The sequence below is a fragment of the Camelina sativa genome, chromosome 6 (assembly GCF_030686135.1).
Source record: "Camelina sativa cultivar CO46 ecotype springtype chromosome 6, ASM3068613v1".
Lineage (NCBI taxonomy): Eukaryota > Viridiplantae > Streptophyta > Magnoliopsida > Brassicales > Brassicaceae > Camelina > Camelina sativa.
The window spans coordinates 6715926-6734668 of NC_141885.1; the positions used below are offsets into that span (position 1 = coordinate 6715926).

Here is an 18743-nt window from a genome sequence, read left to right on the forward strand (position 1 = left end):
AAGGAATCACCACAAACTCATAAAGCATGTATCTCGTCCTGAAGGCAGTCTTCCTCACATCTGCCTCATGTATCGGAATCTGATGATAACCCGATGCCAATTCAATCTTGGAGAACCAATTAGCACCCCTCAACTGATCCAACAACTCATCAATCCTCGGGAGAGGGTACTTGTTCTTCACAGTGACCCGGTTCAAACCCCGGTAGTCGATACACAACCAAAAACTCCCGTCCTTCTTCTTAACGAACAGCACCGGTGCTCCCCACGGTGAACAACTAGGACGGATAAAGCCCTTACTCAATAAATCCTCCAATTGCTTCTTTAGCTCTGCCATCTCTGCTGGAGCCATCCTGTAGGGCGCCTTAGACAACGGCGTTGTCCCCGGTTCCAACTTTATCGTGAAGGGATCAGACCGAGATAGTGGTAACCCCTGCAACGACTGGAACACATCCTCAAACTCCTCCACAATCTGAATACCTCTGACAGAAGACTGCCCCACAGACTCCAGCATCGAGATTGTAACCAAATAGGCTTCACACCCCTTCTCGATCATCCTCCCGGCCTGCATAGTCGAGATCACGAGACTTCCCGAAGTCAGTCTCACTCCCTCGAAAACCAACTTCCCTTTTGGGCGCTCAAAGACAACTCTGCCCCTGTAACAATCCAAATGCACCCTATGACGATGCAACCAATCCATACCCAAAATCACATCATACAAATCCACTGGACTGATGATCAAATCTCCCGGTCTCGACTCTCCCGCAATCAGAATCTCCACATCTCTTGCACGACCGAAGACTCTCGGGAACTTCCCTCCTGCAACCCTGACAACACCCGTGCTCTCACGGGATCTCCGCTGATACAAGCGCTCTCCGCGCACTCTGGCGTAATGAAGCAATGAGTTGCTCCAGAGTCAAACAAAACGTGGGACATAAACCCACCCACCAACAAGGTCCCTACACAAACCTCATGTGTTGAGAACCTAACATTCAATCACAAGCAAAACAACAAGCATAATCTGAACTAATGAATTGACCAAGTTCGAATCTCAGAAGTTATACATGTTTGCGCTCTCGCGCTAGTGCCACCGGTCTCCACAGTCGAGTACACCCGCGATGTTGACTTGATCCAACCCACCGGCTGCACACCCTGCGGCACTCCTGGCTGACCCCCAGCCTGCACCGCTGCTACTGCCATCTACTGCAACTTGGGACAACGAGGCTTGATATGCCTCGTCTCCCTGTAGTAGTAACACACCCGAGTATTTGTCTGCGGCTCCATCACCGCCCGTTGCTCCGTCACTGCCCGCTGCTCACCTCTCTGCAGACAGTTGGTCACCTTGTGGTCCCTGCTACCACACCCAAAGCATCTCGGACCACTGTACCTCGATCTCTCCATATCCTCAAACTTCCGTTTCTGCCCCTGCGCATGCTTGCCGCCCTTGCTAGGAACAGAATGTGGCTGGGACCGTTGTGGCTGCATTGAAGGACTGACCACAAGTCGTCCTCTATCCCAGCTGCAACCTCCACCAGCTCCGCTCTCGTAGCATAGCTCCGCACTCTGCACCGAGTCCTCAGATCATCCCGTACAGCCAACAAAAACCTCCGCACCTGAGCCGACTCTGGCTCCCAAGCCCGACCTGCATATCCCACAAGTCGACTGAACTCAGCATCCAGCTCCCGCACTGTACGGTCACCCTGAGTCAACCCCAAGAACCGTTCCTCCGTGCGGTCAAGAGCCTCCTGAGGAAAATACTTGGAGTTAAACTCCCTCACAAAATCCTCCCAAGACATATCCCGTTGCACCCTACGTGTTGTCACCGACCTCCACAACACACGTGCATCACCTGACAAGTAATGCACTGCCAAGTCCACCCTAAACTGGTCGGGACACCGAAGCGAACGGAAAAGATCCTCCATCCGCTCCCTCCACTCATCAGCTACACTTGGATCCGTACCTCCCGAGAAAGATCCTGCTCCCACTCGCTGCAGCTGCACCATCATCTGCACGTACTGAGCGTCCACTACCTCGGCCCCTGGTTGCACACCTGGCTGCAAACCCGCCTCCGGCGGCACCGCTGGGTCCCGCCCGCCAACAACTGGCAGCACTACTGGAACCTGCCCACCAACCACTGGCGGCACTATCGGAACCTGCTCACCAACCACTGGCGGCACCGCTGCTAGAAGCCGCGCCAAAACCTGAGTTAGCAAGCCCAACAAGACATCATCACTGCCTGGAGCACCCTGCTCTGCAGCCCTCACACCGGGGGCATCACCGTGACCGGCACCGGGCCCATTCGCCCCACTGTCACCCAAACCAGCCTGGTCTCCAGACACACTAGGATGAACCTGCGACTCCGCTATCTCCTCACCGGCCATACTCTGGGTCATACTCACACTGACCTCGGGAACCTGACCTCTCCCCCGACCACGACCACGACTACGACCACGACCACGACCTCGACCATGCCCGCGACCAACAGCATCCCCACCTCTAACCATTTGTATCACCAAGAACAGAAGGCTAAGCAACAATAACTCTAATTACACAAGATCACAACTCACCTTGGAATCAAGAAGTAGGCTCGAAGGAGATGTTCTAGGACCTCATGCCAAACACAATTGACTAAATCACATAATCAACTCTAGCATGAAATCCCAAACAGCGACAGTAAAAGCACAGTGAACCCTAGTCCTAGAACCGTAAGGACACTGCCTCTGCAGACGCGAACTACACGAACACGAACGACGAACCTCCATTTCAAATCATCTCGAAACCGTCCCAAACTCACCCAAATGCCTCAGGAACCTATGGGAAACCCAAAAACAACAAACCCAAGCAAGCAAACACCACAAATAGACAAAGAACAGCCAAACAAAAGAGATCTCAGGCTTAGATCAACCATGGTCAAGCACTCACCTCTTTTACAGGAAGATTGGAATGAGAAACGGTGGAACCAACACCTTAGGAAGTTCCTCCTTCGTTCCCAATAACAGCTCTCCCTTCTACAGCCACAGATCTCTCCAAAAACACCAAGAACAAGACAAAAATCTCTCAAGAACACTCTCAACGCTCTCCAACACTTTCTCTCCTTTTTCTCTCTTCTCTCACTCAACAGCGACAAAACAAGACAACCTAAAACCCTTAATTTGTCGCTTCTCCTCTTATATAATTTGTTTAGGGTTTCCAATTGAACCAAACTGAACCAAACAGCAATTAAAACAAACCAATCAAAGTTGTAATTTTGATTCATCTCAGACCACAATTATAATTTCTGGTTTGCGGATGTTACAACACTCTCAACGCTCCATCTCCATCTCCATCAACGCTCCGTCTCAACACTCTCAACACTCTGAACACTCTCAACGCTCCATCTCCGTCTTCGGATGTCTAGGTTTCTTCATGTAGTTGTCAGATTGATGATTCTTGGAAAGCAACCAATGTGCATTCATGATTGGGCTGGTGGTGTTACGTTGATAAGGAGTGTGTCTTGTTGTTGGGGGCCAAGTATCTAAGACGGAGCCCTTCCTCCTATATTCGGAGTTAGAATCGTTGTTGTGCGCTATGGGGCGGATACGTGCTGCAGGGATCGCTTGTCAACATTTCGAGACTGATTGTGCTGAATTACTCACTATGGTGCATTCCCCTTAAGATTGGTCGTCCTTCTCCAACCTGCTCGATGATTTTCACTCGCTGGAGTCCTTCCCACTATTCTCTAGCTCTTAGATCCCGCGTGCGTCAAATACGAAGGTAGATTGTCTTGTTCGTGCTTTGCGTTCTCTTATCTCTGAAGTTTCTTTTGTAAACTCCTTCCCTCCAGCTTGGGCAACTAACCGAGGTATTTTCTTTTAATTTATTGTTTGGTTGAAAAGAAAAAAAAAAGTAAATATATAACTAGTAGTTAAAGAATATAGTTGTAAATGAGTTCAAAGTTATTAAAATAAAATTAAATTTAACAAAGAATATATATTTAATTTGTTTCGTAAGTAAAAAAGATATATATCTTATATAAAAAGTATCATTTTTCTTGTAAAATTAACAACTTAAAATTAAAATAAGTAAATAATATTACAGTTTTGAATTTTATGATATATATATATATATATGCATAGTTTCCTTATAATGATCTTTTCTAAATTTTAAAGCAGTTTAAATTTTTTTTTATGCCTTTTAATATTTTTAAAACTGTTAAAAACAAAACTTTTGTTTTACATTTGAAAGTTTATAAACGCTTTTTTATAAATATTTTAAATAAAATTAGGTTTTCTTTTCTCTATTTTACTTTTATATGAAACCATGGTGGATTTAGAATTTTTACATTTTTATTTTCTTAAATTTTAATAAATTTAGAATTGACATGTGTCAACATCTGAATGATACAGTTGACACGTGTCACGATCTTGTTAATGAGTAACTTTAACATCAAAATTTATATAATACGATATTTTCAAGATCTATTATATAAAAATAGAATATGTATTTTTGACATGTTTCGTAATTTCATATCAAACTGACACATGTTGAAACAACCCGACCCGTTTTTTTTTTAATAAATACAATATATATAATCAAGCATCTCATACTACTTAATTAAACCAACCCAAACCACAACTTATCATTAAACCAGCAATAACCATTTTACACAGCGGATGCATACAAATAATACCAAACCAATATACCATTAATACAGTAACATTCTTAACCAATCTATCCACAACCTAATATAGCTCTAACAAAGCTTCCAATCCAAAAACATAACCAACATCACACAAACGAGACCCCAGATCATCCTCCTCCTCATCGCCTTGATTCCACGATCACACTTTGTCTTTACCTGCACCACAACACAAATTGAGATGCATGAGTATTTAATAAACACTCAGTGAGGCAATCCTCCCATCTACTGATCTGTACACACAAGCAACTGAGATACCAATGTTTAACAACAACAAACAACACAACAAACCACGAAACCACGCAATAGACAAGTTGGTGTCGACCGACACCAGAGTAGTGTCGATCGACACTGGCTCAAACATGGTGTCGACACCGACCCTGCAACACGATCCGCACGAAGCCGAAAGTCAAAGAACTGCTTCCCAAAACCTCCAAAACGTCTGAAATTCATCCAAAATTCTTGTAAACTCATAGAAACTCACATCCAACCACAAAGACACAATAATACAACACAAACAACAACAAAACAAGCAAAACAAAGGATTCTCAGGTTTAGATCAGCCATGGTCATGCACTCACCTCTTCTGCATGGAGTTTCTGACCCAGACAGTTGAATCCAACACCTTAGAAAGCTTCCCCTTCGTTCCTAGCACCAGATCTCCACTCCACACGAAGGATCTCACCAAAACATCTTAGAGACTCCAAATCCCCCAAGAACAATCTCCCTTCTCTCTTTTCTCTCCAGAAACTGCAAAAACCCTTCCTTCCACGACCTAGGTCGAGTTCTGCCTTTAAATACCTTGGTTTGGAGATTTCACTTAAACCAAACCGCTCCAATTCGACAATTAAAACAATCTGGTCGAACCAGAAATTGCTGGTGTCGATCGACACTACCATGGTGTCGATCGACACCCAACCCCAAAATCCACAATTTTGGTTCGCAAATGTTACAATTCTCCCACACCAATATGGATTCGTCCTCGAATCTCGCAGCACCGTTCATCCGCCAAGGACCTTCGTGCAACCGTCACCACGCCCCGCACATCCTCCGATCGGATTGTACACTGCCTCTCCGATGCCACGTGCTTGATTATCACTGGATCCACCAACTAGAGCCCAGATAAGACAGAAGGACTGCTGCTACTTCCAGAGAAAGACACGCCGACGAGAAGGCCACTAAGAAGGAAAGAAGAAAGAGAGGGAGCCCTCTACGGTGCCGGAAGGGAGAACCGGAGAGGCAAGCAGCGGCTTAGATCTATGATTTTTTAAGAAAGAAGGATGAAGACTAGAGAGAAATTCTTTTCTCTTAAGAAAATTTTATTAGTATTTTTTATATAATCATCATAAGTTACAATGATATAAGAAACATTACAGGGAATTAATATGATCCATGACATACGGACAATTCTTGGGTTCACCCCTAGGGGTGAACCCTTCTTATTCACCCCCTCTTAATTAAGGAAACAAATTATTGATTAAGGAAACAAATTTTGTATCTATATTAATTTTAAAATTATTAATTCTAAACATTATATTATAGTTTTAAATTATAACATCTAAACCCAAATCACTATTTTTATAAACCCAAATTAAAATATAATTTTCTTTAATTATAAAATCTAAACTCAAATCACTCTTTTTATAAACCCAAATTAAAATATAATTTTCTTTAATTATAAAATCTAAATCCTAACTACTATTTTATAAACCCAAACTGACATATAATTTTGCTTAATTTTAAAATCTAAACCCTAACCACTCTTTTGAAAACCCAAACCGACATATAATTTCATTTAATTGTAAAATGTATACCCTAAACTCTAACCACTCTTTTGTAAACCCAAAACGACATATAATTTTGTTTAATTGTAAAAACTAAACCTTAACCATTTTTTTGTAAACCCAAACCGACATATAATTTCGTTTAATTGTAAAATTTAAACTCTAATCGTTATTTTATAAACTTAAACCAACATCATTTCCTTAATAAAAAATCTACAGAATTGGTTTCCTTAACTTGTTTTGTCTTTTATTTTAATTTTGATTTATTTTATAAATATGATATGACATGGCAGTTTGTTGTATTTTGATTGGTTAATTAAGAGGGGGTGAATAAGAGTGGTTCACCCTAGAGATGAATCCAAAAAAATTTCATGACATAATAATACATTTTCTATCATCATCATCCTTATTACATAATTTTTGTAGTCACCAGTAGTCACATAATAATTAATATCTTGAACTTCCACAAGAAGGATAAGGAATACCACAAAATCCTGAAGCAGCGTGAGCTTGCGGAGAGGTGACTAATTGCTTGAAAGTTGGGTTTTTAATGAAATCACAAAAACATGGTTATTGTGCTTTTAGTTTCCTGCAGCACTCTGCTGACGGAGGAGTTCCAACAATTATTGCTGGTACACATCCTGTGATCTCAATTTCAGTGTAAGGCGGTTTCACGGAATTTTCAACCATAGATGATTTAATCGTGGCTAGAGATGACATGAGGACCACAACAAATGTGATGCATACTAGTGTTGTCAACTTCATTGTCTTCATCTTCTCAGTAATTCCAATGTTTTTTCTATGTTTAAAAAGTGTAGTAGGGATGTTTAGTTTATGTTTTTAGTAGTCAATTTGTAAATATATATATATATATATATATATATATATATAAATGAGGAGGATCTGAAATGTGAGAGTGTGAATTGAATGTGTGAATTATGAGTATATAATTTCTAGTCAACAAAATCAATTAGAGAACATCAAAATAGATAAGCAATGCCATATAATGTGAGTCAATGTGGATTTTTACTATAATAGTCTTTTTGGGCTTAAATTTAGAATATTACCAAAAATTAAACATTTTCTTTGGCGCATTTTTTCAAAATCCTTACTTTCTATTACCCGTTTAACGTCAAGGAGTATGAATTTGGATCCTATTTGTCTAAGATGTTTCTAAGCAGATGAAACCATAGATCACATTCATTTCTATTGTCCACAAGACAAACAAATATGGGAACATTCTAATAGACCAATTAATCTGTTACTCTCTACATCTTTTAATAGTGAACAATTCATTACCACCTTCTTGGAAATGCAATATCAAGAAATGCAATATACAGACGGTCTTCTTCCAAACACACAAATGATACCTTTCTCGAAGTCTCGAAACAATTATATATTCAATACTATTCGAGAAAGGCCAATAAATGTTGTTCAGCGTCCAAAAGGAGACGTCGTTGATTGGCACAATCATAATCCTCATACAAGCCATCAACGATCTCAAATACACCAACACCCATGTACCTATTGGCAAAGACCGACACATCAATATTGAAATGTAATTATGATGCAGCTTATGATCATCACACTACACAAGCAAAAGGAGGCTGGATTCTTCGAGACAAAAGTGGAATATCAAATGGCTGGGGTTCATTGATTCTTGGAACTGAGTTATCTCCACCTGATGCTGAAGCAAAATCACTTTTAGCGGCCATACAACAAACATAGATAAGAGGAATTACCTCTGTTTGCTTTGAAGGAGACTCTGAAGTATTAACAAAAATCTTAAACAATCAACACATTGATATTACAGTGAAAAATATTATTCGAGATATCAGAAGCTGGGCCAACAAGTTTCGTGAAGTTCAGTTTGTTTTCACAAAGAGATGTTTGTTTTCAAAAGTGGGAACCGCATGATTTCACTTGCCATATAAGGGTTTTAAGAATGGAAGGAAGAGGTTCGTCTGATTCGTGACGATGTCGATCAATGCGAGCGAGTATTGATATAGAAGGTACCTAAATATATTGTTAACTGAAAAAGGAAATTAGAACTCCATGACAGTAGATTCTAGTCGTTGATGGTCGTCAAATGGCCAACTGTAGTAAACTTACAACATTTTTTATTGTTCTTGTTTTTTTTGGTGTAAATGTTAAGAATATAGTAAACAACTTTTACCAAAAGGAGGTAGTGTTAGTAGGTAGGGACATGGCAGTGAGCCTAACTTGTTTCATCCCATAGTGATGGATCATCTACCCTACGCTCTCTAGTCATTTGATGTTCTGCGCATTCCACAAATTCAATCGTATATATTTTCATGAACGTATATTTGTATCACGATGTAAATAGGTATTCAAAAGTTATATAGATGTATGGCACTCCAATCTGAAATCCTTTGTACGAAGGTTCTCCATCTATTACTAAAATGCAACATCAACAAAAGAAAAGAATCTCTCTATCATTAACAGAGAACATAACTAAGAACACATCAAGTAATTTACATGACGAAACCTATCCAGGGAAAAAGAAGCAAGCAAACACAATAAGAAAGGTCTTCTCCGGAAGCATACACATCTAAAAGTTTCTGAATGCTTACTGAGGCAACTCGAGATCAGGCCTTCGATCAAATGCATCACTAGTAGAATCATCTGGAAATGCGTCTGGATATGTAGCAAGAATCTTACTTTTGATGCTCCTAAAAACAAGAAAAGGACTCATGAGCCACATAAGAAGAATCTAAAATGCTCTTAACTCAGAACTGTAAAGGGATACAAAGATCAGAAGAAGCATACCTTAGTTTCAAGAAAATGTAATCGAGGTCTGCTTTCATTGATTTCAAAAGACGGGTGTTTCTTGCAAATTCCAACGATACATCAGCAAAGCAATTCTCAGCAAACTCATTGTAGTGTGCAAGAACCGCATTGCTATCCTGTAGCCTCCCTAATCTACCAAAATTTTCACACAAGGATTCATCAATAACCATCATCACACAACATATGTACTGAGTTCTTCATACAAACCAACTCAACAGAATATATAAAAACAAAAAAAAAAACAAAAAAAAAAAAAAAAAAAAAAAAAAGATTATTCAAACATACATGAGATGCTGCAAATGTCTGAGAGAATTGAGATCTTCAGCCTTGACAAGAGTTTTGAATTCTTCAGATACTTCTTGTGAAGCTGCTCTTATGGACTCTTCCATCTCTTTAGTAACCTTTTAATTAGACAAGAACAAATGTACTTATGTTAGGTAATCAGTAATTAATATCTCTAATCAGCAGACAGACACAGAACTGAACAAGATTCCAAATTGCTCCTCAATACATGCCTAACCAAACATTTCACAGATTGCATCAAATTGTTTACAAAATCGAGTTTCTCTTATCACAGATTCAAAAGTCAAAAGAAACCAAATCGAAATCATAGATCTCAAACGAATCGGCTCTCACCTTTGTTGTACCCAACGAACGATTATAGGTAGACTGCGAGATCCGGTTCAATCGGACTTCGACATTTTCGATTATCAAAGCTTTTCTTTTTTTTTTTTGACGATAATTATCAAAGCTTTTCTTATTTAACTGTTTTCTACGATTTCGTGTAGTGAGTGATGGGCCTCGTGATGGGCCTCGTGATGGGCCTCGTGATGGTCTAATGGGTCTGGTGCTGGGCTGGCTTTGAAATTTGTTGATATATAAATCTTTCTCATATTGAGGTTATGTATGCTTGTAACAAGATAAATTTTTTATTGCACCATAAAAAATAAAAATAAAAACTATAACATAATAATAATCCTAGTCATTACATATTAATTATTTTATAGATGTAATAAGGTTTTCAACAAATAGGAAAAGGGATATGACAAGCTTTGTAGGTTTTGCGAGCATTTGGAGAATTAAAAAGAACTTGTGACCATTCGCCTTTTATGAATTGACATAAACACGGTTTGTATTCTACCATTACTTGACAGCAATGTGCGACTGGTTGGATTAAAGGATTGGTCAACGGTAGTAAACATGGTATAATAACATTCATCACAATGCATTGTAGTTTCTCTTCGATCGGATTCGCACCTTCAGCTATTGTGGTGGCTCTGATCAACGTTGGAGACAGTTGGATTACTATCACCAGTACGAGCATTACCAATGTTGTAAACTTCATGTCTTGCAATTTTCTTTTCGACTCCAATTTTATTTTTGTAAGAATATTAAGACTTGTTTCATTTTTTTACTTGATGGTAAAAGTGATTATATACAGATGGAAACGTAAATGCATATCATGCTTATGTGGTGGCAATGTGGCATGTGTTGATTTTGTATAATAATTTATATATTTTATAAGATTACCTAAATAACTAGAAAGTCAAAAGATTTAAATTGCTTTGGCACTCTATATATATAGTCAATAACGTTTTTAATGCACATGTACTGATTTACAGAGATTCACTTTAAGATGTTTGAATATGTTGTGCAAAAAGGATTTAAATGATTCCGAAAATATAAATAAATTGATATATATTTGATATCTGATTTTTAGCCTTTGGGATATTTTCTTATGTACGTAATTTTAGAGGTATTTATAAAATAAGTATATATCTCTAAATCTTAAGGGAATTTTTTAAAATGTCTCTTTTTTCTTTTCATTTCTAAAAAACATTATCCTAAATGCTTCTCAAATTTTTAAATATCCCCTATATAATAAAACGGAAGTACACAACATTGATTTGTACAATATATAATTTTAATAAGTTGATTACAAATAGGTTATAGATTAATTGGTTACAAATTAAATAGTGGGTGCAACATTAATTTATTTCCAAAAATCATAAAGAGAATATTCTAAAGAATCATTTGATATCATCTAACTTACCATATTAATTTTCTTTATTAAATTATTCATCCATATTAAAATCTTTTGATATATAACTTAACATATTAATTTGTTAATTATCATTATATTTCACCTCTTATTTTTATATATGAGTCTATTTTGTGAAACAAATAAATTATTTATTATTTATTATAATTAAAAAAATAGTTTTATTTCCGGATATACCATAAGTTGAATTTTTAAAAACAAGTATAAATTGTTAAATCTATAAAATATTCAAGCTTTAGTAATATTATTCTTTAAAAATAATATCTATTGAATTAAAAAAATTACTGAGTAACGGGTCAAAATTTGAATATTTAAATTTTTTGTTGAATTTTATAGTTTTATATAATATAATAAATTATAAATAATTTATTTTGAAATATTGAAACTTGATATAAAAGTTAGAAACTATAAACACTCTAAATTGATTTGTTATAGCAATGTCAATAATATGTCACTATAATATGAAAGAATTTCAAGAAACCACGTATATTAAAACAAAAAGTATAACAATATATTAAATTACTCATAATATAATAACTCGCTTTTGAAAAACCAAATTTATAAAATTATGTATTATAATGACATTCAAGTCATGATGTAGAATATACATTGTTGAAATAACTTCACATACATAAACTAATACAACATATTAAAATTTTATTTTAAAATATGAAATATACAAAATTTTTATAAAATAAAATTTAACCAGTGTTATAACACGGGTACTTATCTAGAATCATTAACAATATAAAACTTACAAAATATGTATCTTTATTCAAACCATCATATTTAGCATATGATTTTATTGCATAATGTTTTATCCAAAAAAACCTTTTAAAACAATCACATAATTACATTATATTTTATATAAAAATTATAATATAAATAAAATGGATTTCAACCCGTGCTCTAGCACGGGTCTTAATATAGTACTCAAATAAGAGTGTAACCTTATAAAAACATACACAAACTATCTCTATAAGTGTAAAATTTTTTATAAATCTCCTATAAATACCGTATAACTACTTTCTATAAACCATATAAAAACATTGTAAAACCTTCTAAATTACATTGTAAAACTTTATTAAAACTTAAGAAGACTTTGCAAAAAAATTGATTGATTCTCCAACTAACCGTTATCATCAAGAGGTACATTCTAAATTTTATAAACTTTTTAGATTTTAGATGGAGTCTCCAAGTAACAGTTATCATCAAGAAGTACCTTCTAATCCTTATAAAACTTGATAAACTTTTAAGATTTAATTAGTGATATTTTGAAAATGGACAACTAAAAGTGCTATTTTTGAAAAGAGATACTAAAAATAGCGTTTTTAAAAAATTATCTTAAAACTCAAAAGCTTAGGTTTACTTGCTTCAGAACTTGGATTTTTCGCTGATTATTGAAGAAGAATATTGGGTTTTGTTCCTTTCATCTAAATTAAAATCTACTCCCTTTGTTTCAAAAATTATAAGATTTTTGGCTAAAATCACAAAAATTAAAAAACAATAAATATTGTATCATTTAACCAAATTCAACCAGTAGAAAAGATACTGTAGAATTTAAATAGTCAAAAATTATTAAATCAATATAAAAAGTGCATAAGAACTTTAAAAAAAAATCTTATAAAATAGAACAAAAACAAAAAGCCTAAAAGATCTTATATATTAGAACAGAGGGAGTAATATATATTCTGTCCAACAATCATCATGTCTCAGACCTATTTGCTCCTTTTGCAAGAAGCGTTGCCATTCAAAGTAGCTAGCTCTCCAACTTTCTGGATCAATATCCTGTTCCACTTCTTTTATTGATGCTAAGGAGTTAAGTTGGATGGCCGAATTTTGTGAAATGGAGTTCTGATGCACATATACAATATTTTCAAGTCATGTTATGGCATCACAAGAGGAATAAGACTATTAGTATAAAATTGTAACAATAGTGTATATATGTATATATGGAAGTCAGGAAAATATCAAATTGTAAGCCTTAAACAGCTAAGTTATGTACACATGATCAAACCTTAAAAAACCATCAAAAAGAGGAAATGATAGTTACTATTACAGTAGAGTTTAACTTAGAATCCAGGTATATAAAAGTAACCCGGCAAAGTAAACACTGCCCCACATATTATATTGTGTTCTCTCTACTGTTACAAACCATTAAACATGAAAGAAAAAAAATGTCCGAACAAATGGTTTAAAAAAGCTTCAGATCACACGGAGCTCTGTAAGAAAGGCAGCGCATAGATCCAAGAAGAGAAACTGAGGACCGTTAACTCTCTGGATATCCAGCAAGTACTTCTCTTCGCGAGCTTTGTATAGCTGTTTCGAAATCAAAAGGAAACTCAGAAAAGTGTAATAATATGTGACCACTGTTGTTCGAAAACAGTTAAGTATTTTTAGTCTGGACTCTGGCCTAGCTGGTTTAGTTTTGCTAAACTACTGGGAAAACAACAAGTAACCCTAAATAAGTATTAAGATATAACAATAGCAGATCTTAGTTTTTGCTCCAGATCGATTCTGGGAACTTAAACCGTTCATATTCCTTAACAAACTAAACTGGGCTGTTGTTTTTCTTTCTCCTACGAATTTTGTAGTTACCTGAAGTTCAAATTTGATGACAGTGGGTGAACTCATGGCACAGTCATCCTCAATGATGCTGGATTCATCTCTGAAGTGCAGCTGATTGTTGACCATAGTATTCTGACCATCAGCAGAACCCGGAACCCATCGACATTTCATGTTGTAGTGACCAATCTTCTTCCAACACACATTGAGTTCTTGAAGAGCTTTCAAAACTTCATTCATGATTTCACGAGGATGCGCATGGGACTGTTCAAAATAGTATGGTAACAGATTGATTATCCATTTGGGCATGTCGAGGTAAAGAGTACTCATTCAAAACAAGAAAACAAATTTCCAAATAAAATGATGTTTTTGACAAGACGAAACAGATATCGAATTGTGTATTGCATTCAAACGAGTTTATGGTGAGGAACAAATAGAATCAGCAATCAGGAACAAACCTGCAGTCCAAGGGCCCATTTTCGGTCAACTGGGACTTGTGATCTTGCTCCCAACCCATAGTGATCCACCTGAGCAGGAACCCAGTGGCCTACAGGTGAAGCAGCCGCTTCAGGTGTGCGCATGGGATTGGAACCACTGTCCTAGATGAGTAAAAGAAAAGGGTGAAAATATTAGTAGAAAACCAAAACGATACCTTGGGTTTGACCAGGTCACTATATCATGTCGTATAAGAGTTATGCTTTTTATGGCCCTTTCAAGATTTAAAATGTTTGAAAGCTATCCACTGGGAGAAATGAGAAACACATACTGTTCTCTCCTGAAACTCGGATTCAAGATAGCCACTTGGAACACGGAATCGGTTGTCCAATAACAGATAGTATGTAACAGTGGCCTGAGACAAGTAGGAAGTGGCATTTCAGTGACTGACTACTGGAAACTAGTTCAAGGGAATAAAAGGGATATTACAAATAGAAACTTCCTACATCGTTTTGTATTCTGTTGCGAAGAGATTCCATGACCTGATTTCTGTCAAATCCCAAGTTAAGCACTTCTTGAATTATCTCCTCATTGATCTGGAAAATAAAGGAGAAGTTGTTACTATCACCGCAAGTGACTCTTTTAATTTCCAAATGGCGCTAAAACCAACCTTTTTAGCCTGCTCTACTGTATCTGGTGGAGAAACAGCAAGATAACGAGGAAGATGAGTCTGGAACCAACGGTGTTGGCGGATCTCAGGAATTGTGATTCGTTTCACTGGATCAACTATAAGCATCCTTGGGATCAGGTCTCTAGCCTCAGATGATAAATGACTTGGAAGAGTGTAAATCCCACCCTAAAGAGAAATTAACACCTTGGATTAATTCCTTACATAAATATGAATCCAATTGAGAAGGGTCTTTGAGCTGAATCAAAGTAACATGTACAATTACCTTAATTTTCTTGAAAAGGTTGGGAATGTTTTCATCATCAAATGGAAGAGTACCACACAACAGAGCATACAATATTACTCCGCAACTCCATACATCTACTTCAGGTCCAGCATATAACTTACCTGATATAACCTACAACAAGTAGTAAGAGGTGATTCAGATCAAAAGAAAGCGAAACGAGACATAGGTAATAAAGAGCTCGGTAAACTAAGATGAATACCTCGGGAGCAGCGTAGTTGGGGCTTCCACAGCTTGTCTTTAGAAAGTGACCATCCCGCATGACATTACTAAGACCAAAGTCTGCAATCTTAATGTTGCACCTCGAATCCAATAATAAATTCTCAGGCTTCAGGTCTCTATGGACAACCATATTACGATGGCAATACTCAACACCAGATATTATCTGCTCAGATACAAGTCAAAAGCTATCAACACTCTAACTCAGCAGAGACATGATACGCTACAAACACAATAATTGTAATCAGAGAAAACAAACCTGCTGGAAAAAGTTGCGAGCCTCATCCTCTTGTAATCTGCCTTTCTCTACAATATAATCAAAGAGCTCTCCGGACTTGACATACTCCATCACAACATAAATGTCACTTGGTGTCTCAATCACCTCATATTGCCGAATGATATGAGGATGCATAAACAATCTGAGAATTTTAATCTCCCTTCTCACTGTAAGATAAAATCGGAACAGATGAAACCGTTTAATTCCTCAAATATACATAACCTCTCTGATGCAATAGGAAGAGAGATTAAAATAATCAAAGGCAACTCATTTTGTTAAAGAAACCTCTAAAGCTACAAAAACCTAACAGTACATTTTGTATACCTTTCTCTTCCATTTCCATGTTCTTGATCTTACGGCGATTGAGGATTTTAATAGCAACCTTGTGGCCAGTGACAACATGCTCAGCTATTTTCACCTTCCCAAAAGATCCAATTCCAAGAGTTTTACCAAGCTTGTAATTCGGTAAAATCGATTCCACTCCATTATTGCCAAATCTATTCGATGAATGATCCATTTCCTGCCCCACAAATTCAAAACTAATTAATCTAAACCAAAACTATAAGCGTGTAAAGAAACTTAGACAACAACATACACCGACATAAACTACTAGTAATGGTGGTTTTGCTCTGAAACGAAACCACAAGACTTACAAAGCAAACCACAAATCAAAGGTAATTATTCGAGAATTAGCAGAAACAATTTTGGGTTTAGAAGACGAAATTGATAAACTTTTAAACAAACCCCCCAAAAAAAAAAGTCAATTTACCTAAAAAAGCTTCTTAAGTTCGCAAACCCTCTTCGAGCAGATCCCAGAGAACTTGTTGAAACAAAGAGCGAAGCAAAAGGCAGAAACAAGAGGAGAATCTGATTTATAGAGAGAGAGAAGGGAATCGTGGAGTAATAATCAGAAGAAGAAGTTCTTGGGGAACTCAGATTCCAAGTCGTATGTGACGCAGAGCTGAGTCAGGTACTTAAGTCCTTGATTGGGTGATCTCAGAGTAAAATTGGTAATGACGAAGAATCAAGAACCCAGACAGATTAAACAATTATTGCAATTGCAAAAGCCCTTGAATTAGGGCCATTTCTGTTTTTGTTTGAAAAAATTAGTTTTTTTTTTTTTTTTTTTAAATTTTTTTTTTAATTTCCTAATGCATCAAACAAGAATTATATCAATATTTTAATAATTTTACCATATTTTTAGTTTTTACTAGTTTTGAATATTTTGTATTCAAAATAAATTTAGTAACATAAAAGAGACATTGAAACGAATAGAACTTATAAAAATTATAGGATATAAGTAAATAAAAATATATATATCGGTGTAAAATATATATATATAAGTAAAATAAAAATTATAGGTAAACTTTCAAAAATGAACAAATTGATTAAAAACAAACAAATAAATAGTTTTCATCTTGTTAGTTTCTATAAAAATAGATGAAAAAAATCCTAATTTATGGGTTTTCGCGCGCATTTCTCAATATATGAACTCTATAAATCATTATTAGATTTTTATTTACGTTGTTTTCATTCATATAAGGTACGAAAATCATTTCATATTAATCTAGAGTTTTATCAAAATGATTAATCGCAAATATGAGTGCACTTTCGTGACATTCATAGTTAAATTAGTGTTGTAAACTCTTCCCATGGCAACAATCATTGTTGACCCACTGTTATTTTGTGGATCAAATATGAAAATAACGCCTCTTGGATCCAAATATAGCCATTTATGAAAATATTACATTGTTTAACTTTCCGGTTAAAATAGATTATGTGGATCATATTGAAAGTTGGATGAACTAGACAAACATAAACTTTTCAATATAATTGAGATTTTGAAGCTAAGACTGACATACCGACTTTATTAAAAATCTATTGAGATGTTTGCACCAAACATTCCATATATATATAAGGCAAAATGTACAGAGAGAATCATCAAGAGTGAGTTGAGAGTAACTCGTCGAATACGCTATCCGATGAGTCGATGACCTTAAACACGCCTAGAATCATTTGAGTTCGGCCTATGAATCTAACCCTATTCTATAACGGTTCTACGAGCATCTTTCTCTCCCTTATAGTTCGCCCAGTTTTAGCTAAGTCACGACTTGTTTATAATAGAGATTCATCGTTAATTGCCTTGAGATCATCCACAATATATTTGTTAGATTCAAGCATCAACAACTCATTCATGTAAAACATAAAATTAAGTCTCTTAGAAGGTGGAGTTCGCCCTAGCCTCCTTTCTCTCTGGCACAACCACCGAGATCTGCTCCTCCGGCGGCGTCGAGTTTGATCGGCGTCACTGGGACTTGGATTCTTCATCTCCACGGTTTCCTCTTCCCCTGTAGCCTCCTTATCTCTAGTTTCAGTTCTATCGACGGCCTGTCGAGATTCCAGATCTCGCCTCCGCTCTTGCGGCAGCTTCAACCACCCTCTCCGAATTCGTATCTGGGTACTCCTCTCGGTGATTCCATCACATCGAGCTCCCACCCCCGGTTTCCTGCTCGAGAGATCCATCAGGGTTCCTCTAGGCCCGGTTCTCGTCCGTCTCACCACCCCATTAAGCCGTCAAATTTAACACCTTACCGCTCCTTGGATCCAGATCCTCTCACCAAGTATTTTGCTTGGCTGCAGCTGGACGGAAGTTCTGTTTTGACGCCGGTACTGGTGAACCGTTTGACAAAGAAAACCTTCGCCGTGGTGACCTCTGCTTCTCTCTCGAGAACTCTTTGTCCCATGTTATCTCTCCAGTCTCCACTCTTATTCTCAAATCCTGGAAGATAGTTTAGGATGGATAAACTATAAGTCATCCCTGACCTGGAAAAGCCTTAGACCCACTAATTTTAATTACTTAGCAAGCTCATATCGTGTAATGTCTTTGTATCCTGCTTGGTCAAGACGAGTTACTCTCGGTAGCAGATCCTTAGATATCTCGACT

At 36.8% G+C, this 18743-nt stretch overlaps 2 protein-coding genes and 1 pseudogene across 3 annotated transcripts; all 3 read right to left on the bottom strand.

Moving 5' to 3' along the window:
• Positions 1-8851: 8851 nt before the first annotated feature.
• On the bottom strand, positions 8852-10023 carry LOC104790550 (kxDL motif-containing protein LO9-177). Its single transcript, XM_010516327.3, has 4 exons — positions 9907-10023; positions 9556-9671; positions 9250-9402; positions 8852-9152 (listed from the first exon to the last, which is right to left on the bottom strand). Exons 2-4 carry the CDS (start codon positions 9657-9659, stop codon positions 9050-9052), a joined length of 360 nt encoding a protein of 119 aa, XP_010514629.1. The 5' UTR covers positions 9660-9671; positions 9907-10023; the 3' UTR covers positions 8852-9049.
• A 154-nt stretch (positions 10024-10177) lies between these two features.
• On the bottom strand, positions 10178-10677 carry LOC104790551 (non-specific lipid-transfer protein 2 pseudogene; annotated as a pseudogene). Its single transcript, XR_015560485.1, has one exon. The product of XR_015560485.1 is annotated as a non-specific lipid-transfer protein 2 pseudogene (transcript).
• Positions 10678-13366: 2689 nt separating this feature from the next.
• LOC147942354 (SNF1-related protein kinase catalytic subunit alpha KIN11-like) lies at positions 13367-16933 on the bottom strand. The gene is made up of 11 exons (XM_087456316.1): positions 16569-16933; positions 16124-16319; positions 15782-15966; positions 15506-15688; positions 15286-15417; positions 15003-15188; positions 14839-14928; positions 14664-14747; positions 14356-14496; positions 13931-14161; positions 13367-13651 (listed from the first exon to the last, which is right to left on the bottom strand). Exons 2-11 carry the CDS (start codon positions 16314-16316, stop codon positions 13538-13540), a joined length of 1539 nt encoding a protein of 512 aa, XP_087312442.1. The 5' UTR covers positions 16317-16319; positions 16569-16933; the 3' UTR covers positions 13367-13537.
• Between the last annotated feature and the right edge of the window lie 1810 nt (positions 16934-18743).